We start from the raw sequence: 15,552 nt of genomic DNA, 5'->3' as shown, positions 1-15,552 counted from the left end.
AAGTTCCCAAAGTTCTAACACTGTTTTCCCACGAGTTCTTTAAATTCAACCTGAGAAAATCACAAAGCAGAGATTTGTCTTATGTTTACTGCTTAATTAGTTTAGCACCGATTTCAGCAGATAGAAGACCTTGTTCGTTACTTGCGTTTGTGACAGCTGAGAAGCTTCCTCGTTGCCTGAGGGAGTCCCGGAGCTTCGGATTGGTTGCTGAGATGACGTCTGGATGACGTCCTTTTGGGAGAGCCCTCGGTGGGGATTGGTTGGTTGCCGGGTTACAGAGGAGCCGCGAAGTTCTTCTGAGAAAGTCTGATTTTGCAAGACTTTGAGTTCTGCAGAGTTACGAAGCTTCAACGGAGTGGTTGAGTTCTGGATGGCCCGATCTCGTGATAGTGAGCGTGTGAGCACAAGTTGGAGTGCTATTAACACGGCGAAAAGAAGCGAGCAGCTCGGAGAGAAAGAGCCATCTGGTTTTAAGCCAGTCGAGTTGGTCCATCCCTGAAGCGATTGTTCCAATCAGAGATCAGTTGCAGGACGGGGCCATGCCCCGTACTTTTCCCCTTTTTTCCCCATAAATTACATGCTTTCCGGTATCACGTGGGATACATCCTTGCCAGCTTTTGTTAATACTTCTATAAAGTTTCTTAATGCGAGTATTGTACATACTTCCCAGTTTTCATCCATTACCACTGTTCTGCAATTATCACATGCTTTCATTCAACACTAAACTTAACATATCAATAGCTTTATCTGCTAAAGGGGGTTAAAAACATTGATTAAAGTTGCAAGGTTACATTTTAACACCTCAAGCATATATAATGCATACAACATATTATTTGTGAATATAGTTGCCCTTTTATATGCATAAATTATTGTCTTTTGAAATCATCCAGTGAGTTTTGTGTGTTCCTTTGTCTCTCAAAGAGAAGCGCGCGGTTTTCTGGAATTTAGAGAAAGGGGAGCACAGAGAAAACCCTGAGGTCAAGGAGGTTGTAAAAAGGTCCTGGTCATAGACCTGCTATTCTTCTGGACGTGGAGTTCAGCGATGCGCATGCGCCGCTCAGAAGTGACGAACGCGGAAGCGCAGGGGAGAGATCAAAACAAAACAATGGTCACTTATTAGAAGTACAAAACGAGGATTTTGTAAAGTAGAATGTTGGAAGATTTTGATATAAGACAAGAGGAGACTGGTTTTCCTTTGCTAAATTAAGGAAACTGCTTCCTTTGCTCCTGTTAACAAATGTTGGTTTTCACGAGACTTACCGGCGCATGCGCAACGCTGACCTCATACGTCATGCTCCCGGAGCTGCTTCTGTGTACAACTGTTGGCGCAAGCTACATTAAAGTGATTATTACGTTTTGAATATGGATATTTTTCTTACAAAAACGCATCGATTTGCTACAGGAGGACTTTGTTCACCCCCCGGAGCCATGTGAGACAATATTTTTTATGGATGGATGCTTTTATTTAACTTCTTTTGGACTGATGCATGCAACACCCGCTGAGTGGCATTAAACAGCTTGAAAGATCAAAGACAATTTTTAATATAACTCCTGTCATAAACCATGCCAGACTTGCACTCTGTTTAGATGCTGTTTAATGAACACTTCCTTATACGTACATACGTAATAACCAATAAGAAATCTTGTTACAAATCCATATACTATTTATCACATCTTCCCCCTTTTTGGCGAAGTATGTTACTTTTTAACAAACAAAATTTTATCACATCTTCCCCCTTTTTGGCGAAGTATGTTACTTTTTAACAAACAAAATTAGATCAAAAGTTCAATTATGCTGCTGATAACATCACAAACAAAAAACATTATGCAAAATGAATCTTTCCACAAATAAAGTCTCTGTAATACAAGAAAAGGGAAAAATAAAAGTGTTTTGACTGTATTGTGACTGGTAGCGCAATGGCTTTCTTATCACTCGCCCACACCGTGTGGTCTTAGGTGACACTACATGTTGTGGAGTATGAGGCACAGCTGCCGTAGGTTCTAAGGAAGGAACAGACGTTCCTTGATTCGCCTCAGGTAATTGCTCACTTGGAACCCCAGGTAGGTGACTTTCCTCAACATCTGTTGTGCGGCTGGGTAGATCTCGTTCATGTTGAATAGCAGTATCCCCTGGAATGGCTTGGAGATGTTTACGATTCCTGCGAAATTCTCTGTGGTCAGTTGACACATAGTATGACCTTGGTTGTTCAGCTTGACGATTTACGATCCCTTTCGTCTTCCACTCCTTTTCACCATCCAGCTTTAGGCGCACTGAGTCCCCAGGAGATAGCAGCAATAAGGATCTAGCACCATGCCGTCGATTGAAGAAGTATCTGTAAGAATCCTTGGCTTTGCGATCCTTAACTTCCACTCTTTTCAAGTCAGGCCATTCAGGGTCCAAGTTACTTGCCATCACTGGAACTGTAGTCCGGAGATGCCTTCCCATGAGAAGCTGCGATGGACTACACCCTGTAGCTGCTATTGGAGTTGCCCTATACGCGAGAAGGGCCAAGAAGGGGTCATCTTGCTTTAGTATTTTCTTTGCTGTCTGAACGGCCCTCTCTGCTTCTCCGTTCGATTGTGGGAAGTGAGGACTGGACGTCACGTGAACAAAACCATATTGTTCTGTAAATGTCTTAAACTCGACTGATGTAAACTGTCGAGCATTGTCAGAGCACAGCCTTTCTGGGATGCCAAAACGTGCAAACATGCTCTTTAGTTTGCCAATCACTCTTCTGCTTGTCATGTTCACCAAGTGGGCTATTTCAATAAATCTTGAATAATAATCCACTACAACAAGGTATTGATGGCTACCTGCTTCGCAGAGATCTACCCCAAGGTGTCTCCATGGACCTGGGGGTAACTTTGTCACTAGCAGTGGCTCCTTGCATTGAGTGGGCTTATTATTCTGGCACAACTGGCACTGGTTCGCGTTACGTTTTAGATCAGAGCTGATGCCTGGCCACCACACTGATAGGCATGCCCGCTCACGACACTTACTAAGTCCTTGGTGGCCTTCATGAATGCGGGCAAGTACTTCATCCCTCATTTTGATTGGGATTACGATTCTTGATCCATGCAGGAGAAGCCCTGCAGACTCACTCAGAAACCCTTGTTGGCTAAAGTAGGCTCGCAGATTGACAGGCACCGCTTTTATATGTTTAGGCCACCCTTGCTGGACATTTTTAAGCACGCTTTGCAACTCTTCATCTGCTTTCATAGCATCAGCTATCTGATGTAGCTTCTGAGGTGAAGCTGGCAAGTGCTCCTCGACTCCAGCTACATAGGCCTCGACTTCCTCCTCGAGGTCTGACTGTTCTGAGTTGGCCAGGGGATGTCTGGACAGCGTGTCCACTATAAGCAGAGACTTTCCTGGGGTATACACTGCCACTGGGTTGAAGCGCATCATCCTTATTAGGAGCCGCTGACAGCGAATGGGGACCTCGTCAAGGGTTTTCTGGTTTATCAAAGGGACTAAAGGTTTATGATCTGTGAGTACTTTGAAGGACTCTAAACTGCAGAGATATTGGGACAGCTTTTCGCATGTCCAAACTGAAGCCAAACACTCTTTTTCAATTTGAGCGTAGCGTTTCTCAGCGGCTGTGAGAGTATGGGAACAGAAGGCCACTGGAAGCATCTTCCCATCATGCTCTTGAAGCAATGCCCCCCCTATTCCGTAACTGCTGGCATCGGCCGTGACGACTGTTGGCTTGTTCACGTCGTAATATGGCAGCGCTGGGGCCGCAACTAACATTTCTTTCACTTTTGTGAACGCCTCCTCTTGACTTTTGTACCACCTCCACACTCTGTCATCTCTCAGTAGCTCATTCAACGGCTGCAACACGGTAGTGCTGTGTGGAAGGTAACGGCAAAGGTAATTAATCATACCCAGCATCAGTTTTAACTCAGTCAGATTTTGGGGTTTGCTGAGGTCCCGGATAGCACGGACCTTTTCTGGGTCGGGTCTAATGCCCTCTTTACTGAGACGATGTCCCACAAAACCCAATTCCTTCTGACCAAAAATGCATTTTTCCTTCTTCAGCTTCAGCCCTGAGGCATGGATAGTATTCAGCACTTCATCAAGTCTATGGTCATGTTCTTCACGAGTACGACCATATACTAAGATGTCGTCCATATAGCAGCATACTCCCTCGACGTTCCGAAGTAGCTCACTCATGCGTTTCTGAAATATCTCTGGAGTGCTAGTTATGCCGAATGGCAAGCGACGGAAACAGTACCTCTTGAAGAGGGTTATAAAAGTAGTCAACCTCTTGCTAGCGTCGTCTAACGGTATCTGCCAGAAACCGCTGGCAGCATCGAGGCTAGAAAAGACTGTCGCCCCTGCCAGTTTAGAAGTGACGTCATCCAAGGTTGGCAAAACATACTTTTCACGAATGACGACTTCGTTTAGTTGTTTGAGGTCGACACATATTCTAATGTCTCCATTCTTTTTGGCGACCGGCACCATTGGGGCACACCATGGAGTGGGCTCAGAAACCTCTTCAATCACGCCCAGCTGCTCCATTCTGTCCAGTTCTTGTTTTACCTTCGTAAGCATTGGGATTGGTACTCTACGAGCTACATGAACGTTGTATGGCTCCGCTGTACTTTTAAACATTATTTTAACTGGTTCGCATGCCATCAGTCCCAAAGAGCCAAACACATTCTCTCTTATTTCGTCTATTCTTTTTATTAGCCCCATTTGAATTGCAGCACTGCGTCCTAGCAGATTCCCAACATGGGCTCCTTTCACCACATATGCATTCATCATGCACATATTTTTTTTTACGTTTACTTTTGTCCTCATCTGGCCCATACACTCCAGCTTGCCACCAGGACTGTTCAGTATTACATTTGTTTTGCTCAGTGGTATCTTATTTTTCAAGCTTTCGTAACTTTTCTCAGATATTATGGTGGCGTCTGCACCAGAATCAATTTTGAAATTGATTATTTGGTCTTCCATAAGGATGTCAACTGTCCATGGTGGAATGGGTGCATCCTTACTTTGAACAAAGCCCAAGAACATTGCTGACCCTGCATCTTCATAAGATGTTACTTCCTGCACTGTCTTTCGACATTCAGCTTTTTTGGCAGGACAGTGCTCTCTCTGATTATGTGTTTTGTTGCATCTTGTGCATTTCTTCCTGTCACTCCATTCGTTTCTATAGCCTTGTCCTTTTCTCTGTCTATCAGTGCTAATTTTCCTTCCTCTGCCACGATTTTGTTGGGGAAATTTAACCTCTTCTAATTTACTTTCGCTTTGCTCCGCATTTTGGTTTTTAATGAGCTCGTGGCTATGTACCATTTCAATTGCTCTAGAGAGCGTCAGTGTTCCTTGAAGCTGCAGCTTTTCTGACAGAGATTTGTCTCTCAATCCGATCACAATCCTGTCTCGGATATATTCATCTTTTAGTTCGCCAAAATCACAATGTTCTGAGAGCTCATAAAGTCCTCTTACGAACGCTTCTACTCTCTCTCCATCTCGCTGACACCGCTGATGAAAGCGTGCACGTTCGTATATCACGTTTCTTCGGGGAATGAAGTGCTTGTCAAACTCCTGAATCATCACTTCATAGTTATCTCTGTCATCGTCGTTATCAAATGTGAATGATTTGAATATATTCTCTGCATCCTTCCCCATGGAATAAATGAGAGCACTGACCTGCACATCGCCGTCCTCCAGTGATAATTTGGTGGCTGTTCTGTAACGCATGAATCTCTGTTTCCACTCCGGCCATTCACTCGGCCTTTCAAACGGGAAACTTTCTGGCGGCGAAAATTTGAGCATATTCCCGACTGTGCAGCTCTTTACTTATAGGGGCAAAATAGCAACAGTCTGTCAGAGTCCACTGAGCTAAGATCCCTCTTCTGACACCATGTCATAAACCACGCCAGACTTGCACTCTGTTTAGATGCTGTTTAATGAACACTTCCTTATACGTACATACGCATATGTAATAACCAATAAGAAAGCTTGTTACAAACCCATATACTATTTATCACAACTCCGACTGGATTCGTCTGAAAGAAGAAAGTCATATACACCTAGGATGACTTGAGGGTGAGTAATTCATGGGCTAATTTTCATTTTTGGATGAACTAACCCTTTAAGATTGCTTTAGTGATAATATTAATATAAAAATGTTATTTGAATAGGAGTGTTGCAGCACACATTTCTTTGTTGCTGAGCCACAGTTCCACACTTGTTTTTTGTAATTTTTGGAGCTTCAACATCCTGGTTGAGCTTAACCAGTACTAATGCTGGTCTTGTCAGTATTCTGACAGTACACGTACATTTCCTAGACATATATTTGATGTTTTCATTTGAGTGAATTATGAATGTTTACTCAACCACAGTATGCCACTAAATCACTACCTGTCAGATGTTATGACAACATTCAGCTGTTAATGATGCGTCTTATGGGATAGGGTCACCTTAGTGGTCAACAGCGTATGTACTTTGTTTAAAAACAGTGAATCAAGGTTGTGATAAATTTAGTTTTGTGAATAGTTACAAAACACATTGTCTTGGGCTGTATTTGGTGGTCTTGCCTGAACCAGACATCTGTATTGATTAAAAACCGGCACATCCACCTCAGCCCCTCTGGGGGCATTTTACACGGTCATCCAATCAGAAACCACCGGCCCATTACCATTGTAATGTAATTTGTCTGAGTGTGGTGTGAGAGAAATGTCCAGCTAGGGATAATGGCCACATGAGAAGACAAACTGCAGTGCTGGGCTGTTTAAGCTCCATTGGTTACCTTGTTACGCAGCGAGTCTGAGTGTGAGTGTTCATTGATGGCGAGGTTTAAATTGCATCCCTAGATTAACCCCAACTTAGTGGGATGACTGTGAGGCCATTTTTCCCCTCGGGCTGACAGAAGTCATTCGGTTTTTCGAGTAATGACAGGGGAGTGTATACCACAGGGATATTTCTCAATGAGTTGAGCAGAACCACCATTTTTAACCAGTAAATTTTATTTATATATAACAACAGTACAAAGTGAATCCTTGGCTTGCAAAATAGGTGTGCTTCATATTTACAATAGGTACACAGTAATATAATATAACAAAACAAAAGCAATTAAAAAAACAAGACCAACTTTTTTTCTTTTTAAATATTTTAACTCTCTTACAATTTTCACAACACTTAAAAAAACAACAAGAACAGACAACCATAAGTGTTATTATTATCATCATCATCGAGGTCATTATTATTTCTATGTACTATGTTACAGAACTCCAGTGTCTACAAAGAGAGATTAATTTATAATTTTGCGTGATTGAAAATGGAAGGATTTTCACCTCTGAGGTGATCAAACAGACTACAAAAGTCTTTCTCGCTCTCGTTTTTGTTTCCTACGATCAGTAATATGAAGAGAATATGAACATTTCACTTGTTCATAGCATGCTATTCCATCACAGAGCAAAACATGAGCTAAAAACAATAAAAGTGCACAAAATTTATTCCAAGACTGTCGATTCGTGCCAAATATATAAAATTAGCAGCAGTTGTGACCGCCACAGATGACTGCTGATATTTCAGAAAGCTGCCCAGTGCTGTCAAATTTTATTCTGCTCTGCAGAATAGCGCAATAAAAATTATAATTAACTTTTCTTTTTTTTTCGAGGGATCAAATATCTTCTAATAAACATTAGTAAGCGTTGAGCTACTGAAATCTCTCTCAACAAAGTGCAATTTCCTGTGCCACATCATTTCAAACAAAACGTTAGGACCAGAATACATTTTGTTCTCTGAATTTTTTTTATTTTTTTTTTGCAGAAGCAAGAGTAGTCTCTCCTCGACTAATGTGGCAGCAAACAATGTTCACATTAAAACCGAGCCGCATCCAAGGAAATCCTCAAGTGCAGCGGGTTCGACGGAAGGTCTCTTGCCCTTATAGAGCTGGGATGAGCTCTGATGAATGGAAAACGGGGAAGACTGTGGATAACCAAAAGTAGGAAGCTTTTTCATGTACCCTAATGTCACTAACATGCGACATGGCTTGTAAATTCACATATGTTGACTGACTATACAGTGTGTGTTTGTTAGAGGAATGTGTAGTTGTTCAGGAAGAGTAGAATTACTATAGGTCATCCTATAATAGCTCATCCCAAAAAAATCTGCCGTATTTTAATGACTTACTTTCTTCCAGTGAACACAACAGGAGAACATCTAAACATACTTAAATCAATATGTAGCCTAATTTACTTGACAAGCAAAATTATGTAAAATAAGAAGTCTTGTTTTCTGAGAAATTTATTTAAACGAGTTTTGCCTAAAATAAAATAAAATATCTGCCAATGGGGTAAAACGAATAAACGTTTTTTTTATATATATATTTTTTAAATAAAGCATGCTTTGATATTTATACTGGACAAAAATACTGAAAAATTTTTTTTTTTGTAGTGATAGTTCCATTATAAAGCTTTCAACTTTCAAAAAGGACAAAAAAGTGCCATAAGAAGTTCATACGACTAACAAAGCAATGCAATAATTTTGTGAGAATGTGACATTATTTACCTTAAACCTTTCCTAGTTTTTTTTTCTTCTTCATGTAATAGTTCTGAATCATTGTTTTGATTCAGGGCTGCATTTCCCAAAAGCATCGTAAGCTTAAGTTGATCGTAGCTCCATCGGTTTCAATGGGTCTATGATGTACATAAGCTTACAATGCTTTTGGGAAACGCAGCCCAGATCTTTTCAATGAATTTGTTGATTTAGTTCCCAAAACCAGTCTAAACGATTTATTCACAAATTGTGGTTTATTACTTTCCCACATCTATCATATGACTTTAGAAGATAAACTTCTGTATAGAACATATGGACCACTTTATGATGCTCTTTTCCATCCTTTGTGAAGAATGAAAGTATCATTTGCTTTTCATTGCAACTGTATGTGAAAGATCGACCAAAATATCTTTCAAAATGTATCCTTTTTTTGTTTCATGAAAAAGTAAGTCCAACAAGATTTGAATGAGGATGAGTAAACGCTGACAGAATTTTCTGGGTGAACTATTCCTTTAACAGATTAATTCATTGTCTTTCATGCAGCTCTTCATTTGTAATCTCCTGCACTGGATCCCATTTTTGATGTGTTTTTTTAATCTCCTGATCACACTGAGCACACGACTAGTTGAGATCAAAGGCGAGCTTCAAAGCAGCAGGAGGAATCTGAAGCTAAAGGGGTCTGTCTCTCTCTCCATCTCATTCCTATGCTTCTCAAACACTCCAGCAGACACCACCCAGCACCCGTCTGGGCGAGGGCATGCCTCTTCCACCCTTCTCCATCATCACATTGGCTCTCTTTATCTGATTATTCTCAAACACAGCTAATAAAGACAGAAAAATGACACGTCGCTGATTAAATGAACTAGAAACAACAGATTCAATGTTCTAAGGCCACAGGGGGCTGAAGCTAAAGGGGTCTGTCTCTCTCTCCATCTCATTCCTATGCTTCTCAAACACTCCAGCAGACACCACCCAGCACCCGTCTGGGCGAGGGCATGCCTCTTCCACCCTTCTCCATCATCACATTGGCTCTCTTTATCTGATTATTCTCAAACACAGCTAATAAAGACAGAAAAATGACACGTCGCTGACTAAATGAACTAGAAACAACAGATTCAATGTTCTAAGGCCACAGGGGGAAAAAAAACAAGCGCCATTTGAGCTGTTCCAGTCCGTTTCTTCACATCCGATACTGCATTTTTACCGTATAAACTGAGCTGAGGAGCAGTTACATCTCTCCCTGATACCTCTGTGAACCTAAGATGACTCTGACCTGAATGACCTTGTCTATTTTGGTTCGGATGATCTTCAAAAACAGCTCTACCTGCCATCATGCATTATAAATGAAAGCTATGTTGTCTTTTGTTCATGCGTTCTGTTGACATACTTCATGTCAGGCGGGGGAATAAAAGAGATTGGAAAGAACCCACTCAAGCTATCAAGATCCCAGACACCTAAAGTATTTTACAAATACTTTATATTTACAAATACCGTTCCAAGCTCATGGTCTTCTTCGAACCTGAATTTGCGAGTGAACCTTCTAAACCAGAGATTTTTTTTTACAGTATACAGGGTCCGTTCCCTTAATAAAGCATCAACCGACAAGTGCGTAAATAAGTGATCTTTTGGCACTTAATCCCGACAGGTGTGTACAGAAAGGAAGTGACATGGTATATTACATAATCGGCATTCCTCTGAGTCATCCACAACTCACGTGACCTCTTGGCACTTGAACATAGGAGTAAATGGGAAAGGAGACTATTTTTTTCTTTATATGAGGTACTGTATAATGCATGCAGACTACACACACATTGGACCATACATAATAATTAATACTCTCTGGTAAGATGATCTCAAGCGAGTCCATTTGTTTGAAAACGAAGGTGGGGTTTCTCCACGCGTGATTTGAGCTGAAGGTGCTACTCGTTGCCACTTGTGTATTTGAATCTCAGCAGCACTATTATGGAGAGGGAGTTTCAGTTCTTTAGGACGTCGTGCCGTGGAGATCAGCTCAACTGACTCCTGTTTTAGAAAAGCAACAAAAAATGCGAAGATAAAATAGAGTAACGTTTGTACATTCACATACGCTTACATGTAGAAAACGAGACATATGCACATAGAGAGACCGTAGAGCGCAGTTCATCCAGTTTGATACTGGCTTCTGGTCAATCCAAAATTATTAGGGACATGCTGGTTGAACTTTGGCCCCCTTTTTGTTGGAGTTTCATTATTTCCCAAACAATGTCGATGCCTTGTGGTCTCTCAGGCCAGTTGGATTTGAAAGTCTAAGTTTGTACTAGCATGTCGACATGCACACGTGTGTTGGTAGCAGCCGCTGCTTTCCAAGGAAAGAAAGAGACTTGAACTTTTGCCACACCAACGATGAAGAATTATACTAGCTGACTCAACAAAACAAACTCAAAAAGCACTCATGTATAAAAATAAAATTTGGAAGTAAAAGCCATCAACTGGACAGTAATGGTGAGGCAGTAGATGTCCGTTTCCTTCAGTCAAATCCTCCTGAAATGGTTTTAGCAAGCACATTTTTGAGGAAGTATCGGTGTCTTGCATTCATCACGTAAATCAGTGCTAGGCACATTGAACCAGATGAACTAAAGAAAAAACAACAATTCAGGTAAACAAAAAATGTTCCAGGAAGCTGCTCGTCCTACAGTTTTTTTCCTTAAAAAAAAAGACTAAACTAAAAACAGAACTCCATAGTTTCCACTCCTGATCCCGTCCTCAAGATGAAAGCCTGGAGACTTGCTTTCATCAAATAGTTGTCCATTGGTCTTAAAGGTGACCTCTTCACAAAATTGTAGAAAAAAAAGCACAAGCTATTGTTGGTGTCGAGTCTCTAGCCAGTGTTTCTCTCTTTTGTGTGGGGAGGCTTTGGATGATGGTTTGACTGATTGAAGGTCTTTCGTCCTTCGTTCCAGCTTTGTGTTTCTCTCAGCTCTCCAGTGACATGGCGGCAATGAGTTGCTCCACTTTGTAGGCCAGTCGCTGTTTCTTTGCCGTTTCGTCCTGTTCCAGTGCAGCAGTGATCTAGGAAAAGAACACAGGAAGGCGTTAATCACTGTACGGCATTACGACAGATCTCAGGTGAAGGGGCAGATTTTGTATGCTCGGAAGAACACATCATAACATAATGAAAGATGGAAAAATCTAAAATTTTATAAAGCATTTAATATGATCTCAGGAAAGAATATATTTCTGTCATGACAACTCTCGGAGGGATTGGCATGGTAATGTACATGATAATGTTAATGTATTCGGTCTTGGCGAAATAGATCTGCTACGCTGCTGCAGAGCAAGTACCGAGACTTGCTACTGCCAATACATCCACAACATGCTGCTGTAAGCATGTAAGAAATACTGCTGCTGCACACATATAAATAACCCCCATATAGCATACATGAATCACCTCGTAGCAGATCTATACAGGTGGAGCTGGGGAAGGTGGAGGGTTTCTGAAGTGCACTGCAAAACTGCTACAGCAAACAGAAGCCAGGTATTTGAATATTAAGCAGTAAGCTCATTGGCTACCGATACAAGAGAGAACCAATCAGCTGCCATGTGACGATGTGGCAAGGTCAGATTGAGCTAGACCTGTCGGACTGCGCCATCAAGAGTTTCATGCCAGAACTCTGTATTTATTATAATAGAACATTAAAATATATCTTAAAATTGATCATTCAAAAAGAATGTTTGATATTAACTTTAAAAAATATAATAAATATCTAGAACTCAAGGGAAATGTATTGAAAAGTTAGTTGTAGGAAAGTTTCTTGGCAGATAATAACTAAGCTGTCTAAAACAAACAGACCACCTATCAACACCTGGAAACTGACACTACAGACATTCCTAAAAATCGGATTTGAAAAACAAATCAGAATTGGGTTCAATGTGAACAAATGTGATGTTTCATCTAAAACATAAAACTGTTTCAGGCAACCATTAAACACCAGACACGTTCTTCAAACGACATACTCCATATCTAATTATCACCGACCAGTTACTGCTCACTGTGATAGGAGACTTGGACTAATTTTCAGTCTCTGAGAGAAAAATGGCCAGAGACTTAATTTCATGAATATTTAATTAAAAAGGAAAGTATAACTTAAGTCTGACCCAAACTTCAGAGTGCCATCTCTCATTTCCATCTGTGTGTGTTTTTCTGAAAACAGAGCAGTCAAAAATGTCGAGTCATGTTGAAAGGGGGCGGGCAGACGGGATCGACCCCTCTCTGTGCTCATGTCATAATCTCTGACCGCGGTGTCAGAGGAACACGGCAAGAAGTGGCATCGTGGCTTCTGTCTGCCATTCATTTGCAGTGAAAATAATGGGAAACTAGATAGATACGGGCACATCTAGCTAGCCAAGATGGGGCTTCATTAATGATACCTTTCAAAGTCTAAAATGGTGGACGTGAGAGCACTGGAGGGTGGGTGTATGTTAAAATCTCCTCTTGTAACTGCGAAAGAATGATTGATTGTAAACAAAGACAATCTGGTTCACTGCTCTAAAACTCAGCGATCTAATACGTCCAACTTTATAAATACTATGTTGCTCAACTGACATGTTTATCCAAACTATACAAGTACTTCTAAGGAGTAACTGAAAGGTAAAATTCTGTGCTTCTGAAAGGAGAAAAATTCTCCTTCTATGGAACACATAAGGAAATATTTTGCAGAATGTTCACTTTGCATTTGTTATCATACATCAAAGCATAAAAAGTGACTGTACAGGAACTGTCAAACAGTGTTATTTTAGTATTACTGATATACTAATATTAATATATTAATATTGCTCTTTTCTAAGATTAATTTCTTTTGATTTCAGTTTTAGCTAAGGTTTAGTTTTTCTTTCCAGTTATTAATTGTATTAATTCAGCTTTAAAATATCTTAGTTATTTGGTAAAGGCAATATTTCTAATTTTAAAAGTTTAATTAATTTGAATAAGTTTTCGTTAATAGTTTCTTAATGATAACCGAAAAGTGCATAAAATGGTCAAATACCATGCACGTCTGCGTAGATATTTGAGGAACAGACCAAAATCGTGTAATTTGTTGTAATATAAATAAAATGATCAAAAATTATATTTAGTAATGTGTAGTCAAGCTCATTTGGATGCCATCTATGCATACTCACAGTAAAAAAAAAAAAACTATAAAGACTCCCCTACTAAGGAAACCCCAGTGAATCTTAGCTATTTCCACCACATGTTCTTGTGTGTATCATAACTGATTGTGTTACTCCTAGTTTGAATATACAGAAGTTTTGTATGCTGTATTTAAAAGAGCAGCGTGAACATTCTGCAAAATATCTTTTGTGCTCCACAGATTCATATAGTCATACAGGTTTGGAATGTCATGAGCATGATTTATTTATTTATTTTTAGGTAAACTGACCCTTTAAATGCCTTGCTCAAAGGCACAATCTCATGAATCTTAAACGAATCTGCAACCTTTTGGGTAAACCTTAGGGATCTTTAATACATGCTATATCACCCCAGACAAAATCCAAACCAAGTTCGGACCAGCCTTGCTCAGCTTGGAGTTTCATCCCACCGATAATAAGGAATTACATCAGTGTCACTTCACCATCAAACTGAGATGCAGAAAAGTCAAATTTGGAAGCCATCAACTGGATTGTGAGGCACTAGATGTCTTTTTCATCTTCTACCAGCATCCCACTATTCCCGGTACGCCTGCCATTGGAGCCAAGTTGGGCCCACACCTGCTGGGTTCGTCTCCGCGCCTGTAGCTACGGGGCAGGTCAACACTCCTACAGCTGCTGCGAGCTTGCGTTCCAGGTTCACAGCATGAGCATGTATTCGACGAGGAGCTCGTGCACTGAATTTTTCATGCATTTCAGCACAGCTGCAGGAGCACTCTCCACATCATTGTGTCTGATTCAGTTGCCTTCATTTTAAGAAGAGCACATATTCTCTCTCTCTCCTTCTCTCATCAGGTTAAGTGCTCCAGAGCGCTGACAGAGGTAATTATTTTCAGTTGTCCTATTCGCATTGTATAATGTATCTGAATTACTGCATGCAGGTACGGAGTGTCCCGCCATTTGGCTGGGTGAACAAAAGAATGTTCTCCTCTTAGCATTGCGCATGCTTGTTCTTTTTTGGAGTTCGGCAGGGAAAATAAACACAAGCAGGTGGCTTGAGGTCTACACTAGCACTTCCAAATGGCTCAATTCACTGACAGCAAACCAGACATGCTTTCCTTTACTTTTCATTTTAACTACTATTATATTGTTTATAGGATACAGTATTTCTGCTTTCGTACATTAGAAAAGTTAATTGGCAGCATCTTGAGCGGTTACTGTTTTAAAAACGGCCTCTGATGCCTTTAGTATTGATTTGATGTCTGATGGATGGCTGGACACTCAAGAGTCACCAGTTAAAGTAAGAAGGGGAAAAAAGAGGAAAGATGCAAAGAGCTGTATCAGAGGAAACAAAATATAAAACAATTTGAATTGCAGATTAGTAATAATATTTACATTAATGTCTACAAAAATACTATACAATATTATCAACTCAAATCAACATTCAAAACTTGAATTGCAGATTAATAATAAATACAGAAAGAAAAATTAAATACGTAATAAAATACATTCAAATCTACATGAAAGATAATACATTATTTTAAACTCAAATCAACATTTTATGTTCATGTATTTTTTATATAGTATTTTATACTATTATACAGTACTGACTATATATATATATATATATATATATATATATACACACACATACTGTACATATACAAACAATTTTAATTAAATATATTTTATAATATTTAATATGTAAACTTTAAATATTTTAATTATAACCTTTTTATCTAATATTTATATTTCCTATTTATTAATATAAGTAGCTGTATATTCACACCAAATTTTGCACTATTATTGTCATCCACACAAATTATATTAACTTACATTAATCATTTTATATTATGTACTATTATATAATATTTAGTGTGTGTGTGGTGTGTATGTATATGGACTTTGTTTAATAT

The 15,552-nt window shown here is 39.8% G+C and overlaps 2 protein-coding genes across 2 annotated transcripts in view; both read right to left on the bottom strand.

The window, feature by feature from the left end:
• Window positions 1-2,001: 2,001 nt before the first annotated feature.
• Window positions 2,002-4,525, bottom strand: LOC107594042 (uncharacterized protein K02A2.6-like). Its single transcript, XM_016283971.1, has 2 exons — window positions 2,225-4,525; window positions 2,002-2,130 (listed from the first exon to the last, which is right to left on the bottom strand). The coding sequence occupies exons 1-2, from the start codon at window positions 4,523-4,525 to the stop codon at window positions 2,002-2,004; spliced, it is 2,430 nt and encodes an 809-aa protein (XP_016139457.1).
• Window positions 4,526-9,430: 4,905 nt separating this feature from the next.
• The window catches only part of plxna2 (plexin A2), a 223,271-nt gene continuing 217,149 nt past the window's right edge, over window positions 9,431-15,552 (bottom strand). The window contains exon 33 of the mRNA XM_016283942.1: window positions 9,431-11,563. Within this exon, the coding sequence (XP_016139428.1) occupies window positions 11,468-11,563 (96 nt within the window). The 3' untranslated portion in view covers window positions 9,431-11,467. The remainder of the gene's footprint in view (window positions 11,564-15,552) is intronic.

The sequence above is a fragment of the Sinocyclocheilus grahami genome, unplaced genomic scaffold (assembly GCF_001515645.1).
Source record: "Sinocyclocheilus grahami isolate Dianchi unplaced genomic scaffold, SAMN03320097.WGS_v1.1 scaffold178.1, whole genome shotgun sequence".
In the NCBI taxonomy this organism is placed as follows: Eukaryota; Metazoa; Chordata; class Actinopteri; order Cypriniformes; family Cyprinidae; genus Sinocyclocheilus; species Sinocyclocheilus grahami.
This window is presented reverse-complemented; position numbering and strand designations above follow the sequence as displayed.

What these genes read in the sequence shown, in the direction of transcription:
- LOC107594042 (XM_016283971.1), bottom strand. Translation starts at nt 4,525, where the DNA reads ATGGAGCAGCTGGGCGTGATTGAAGAGGTTTCTGAGCCCACTCCATGG. An exon ending in AGTGGAAGACGAAAGGGATC is followed by an intron (nt 2,131 to 2,224) that starts GTAAATCGTCAA and finishes AAGCCATTCCAG; the next exon opens with GGGATACTGCTATTCAACAT.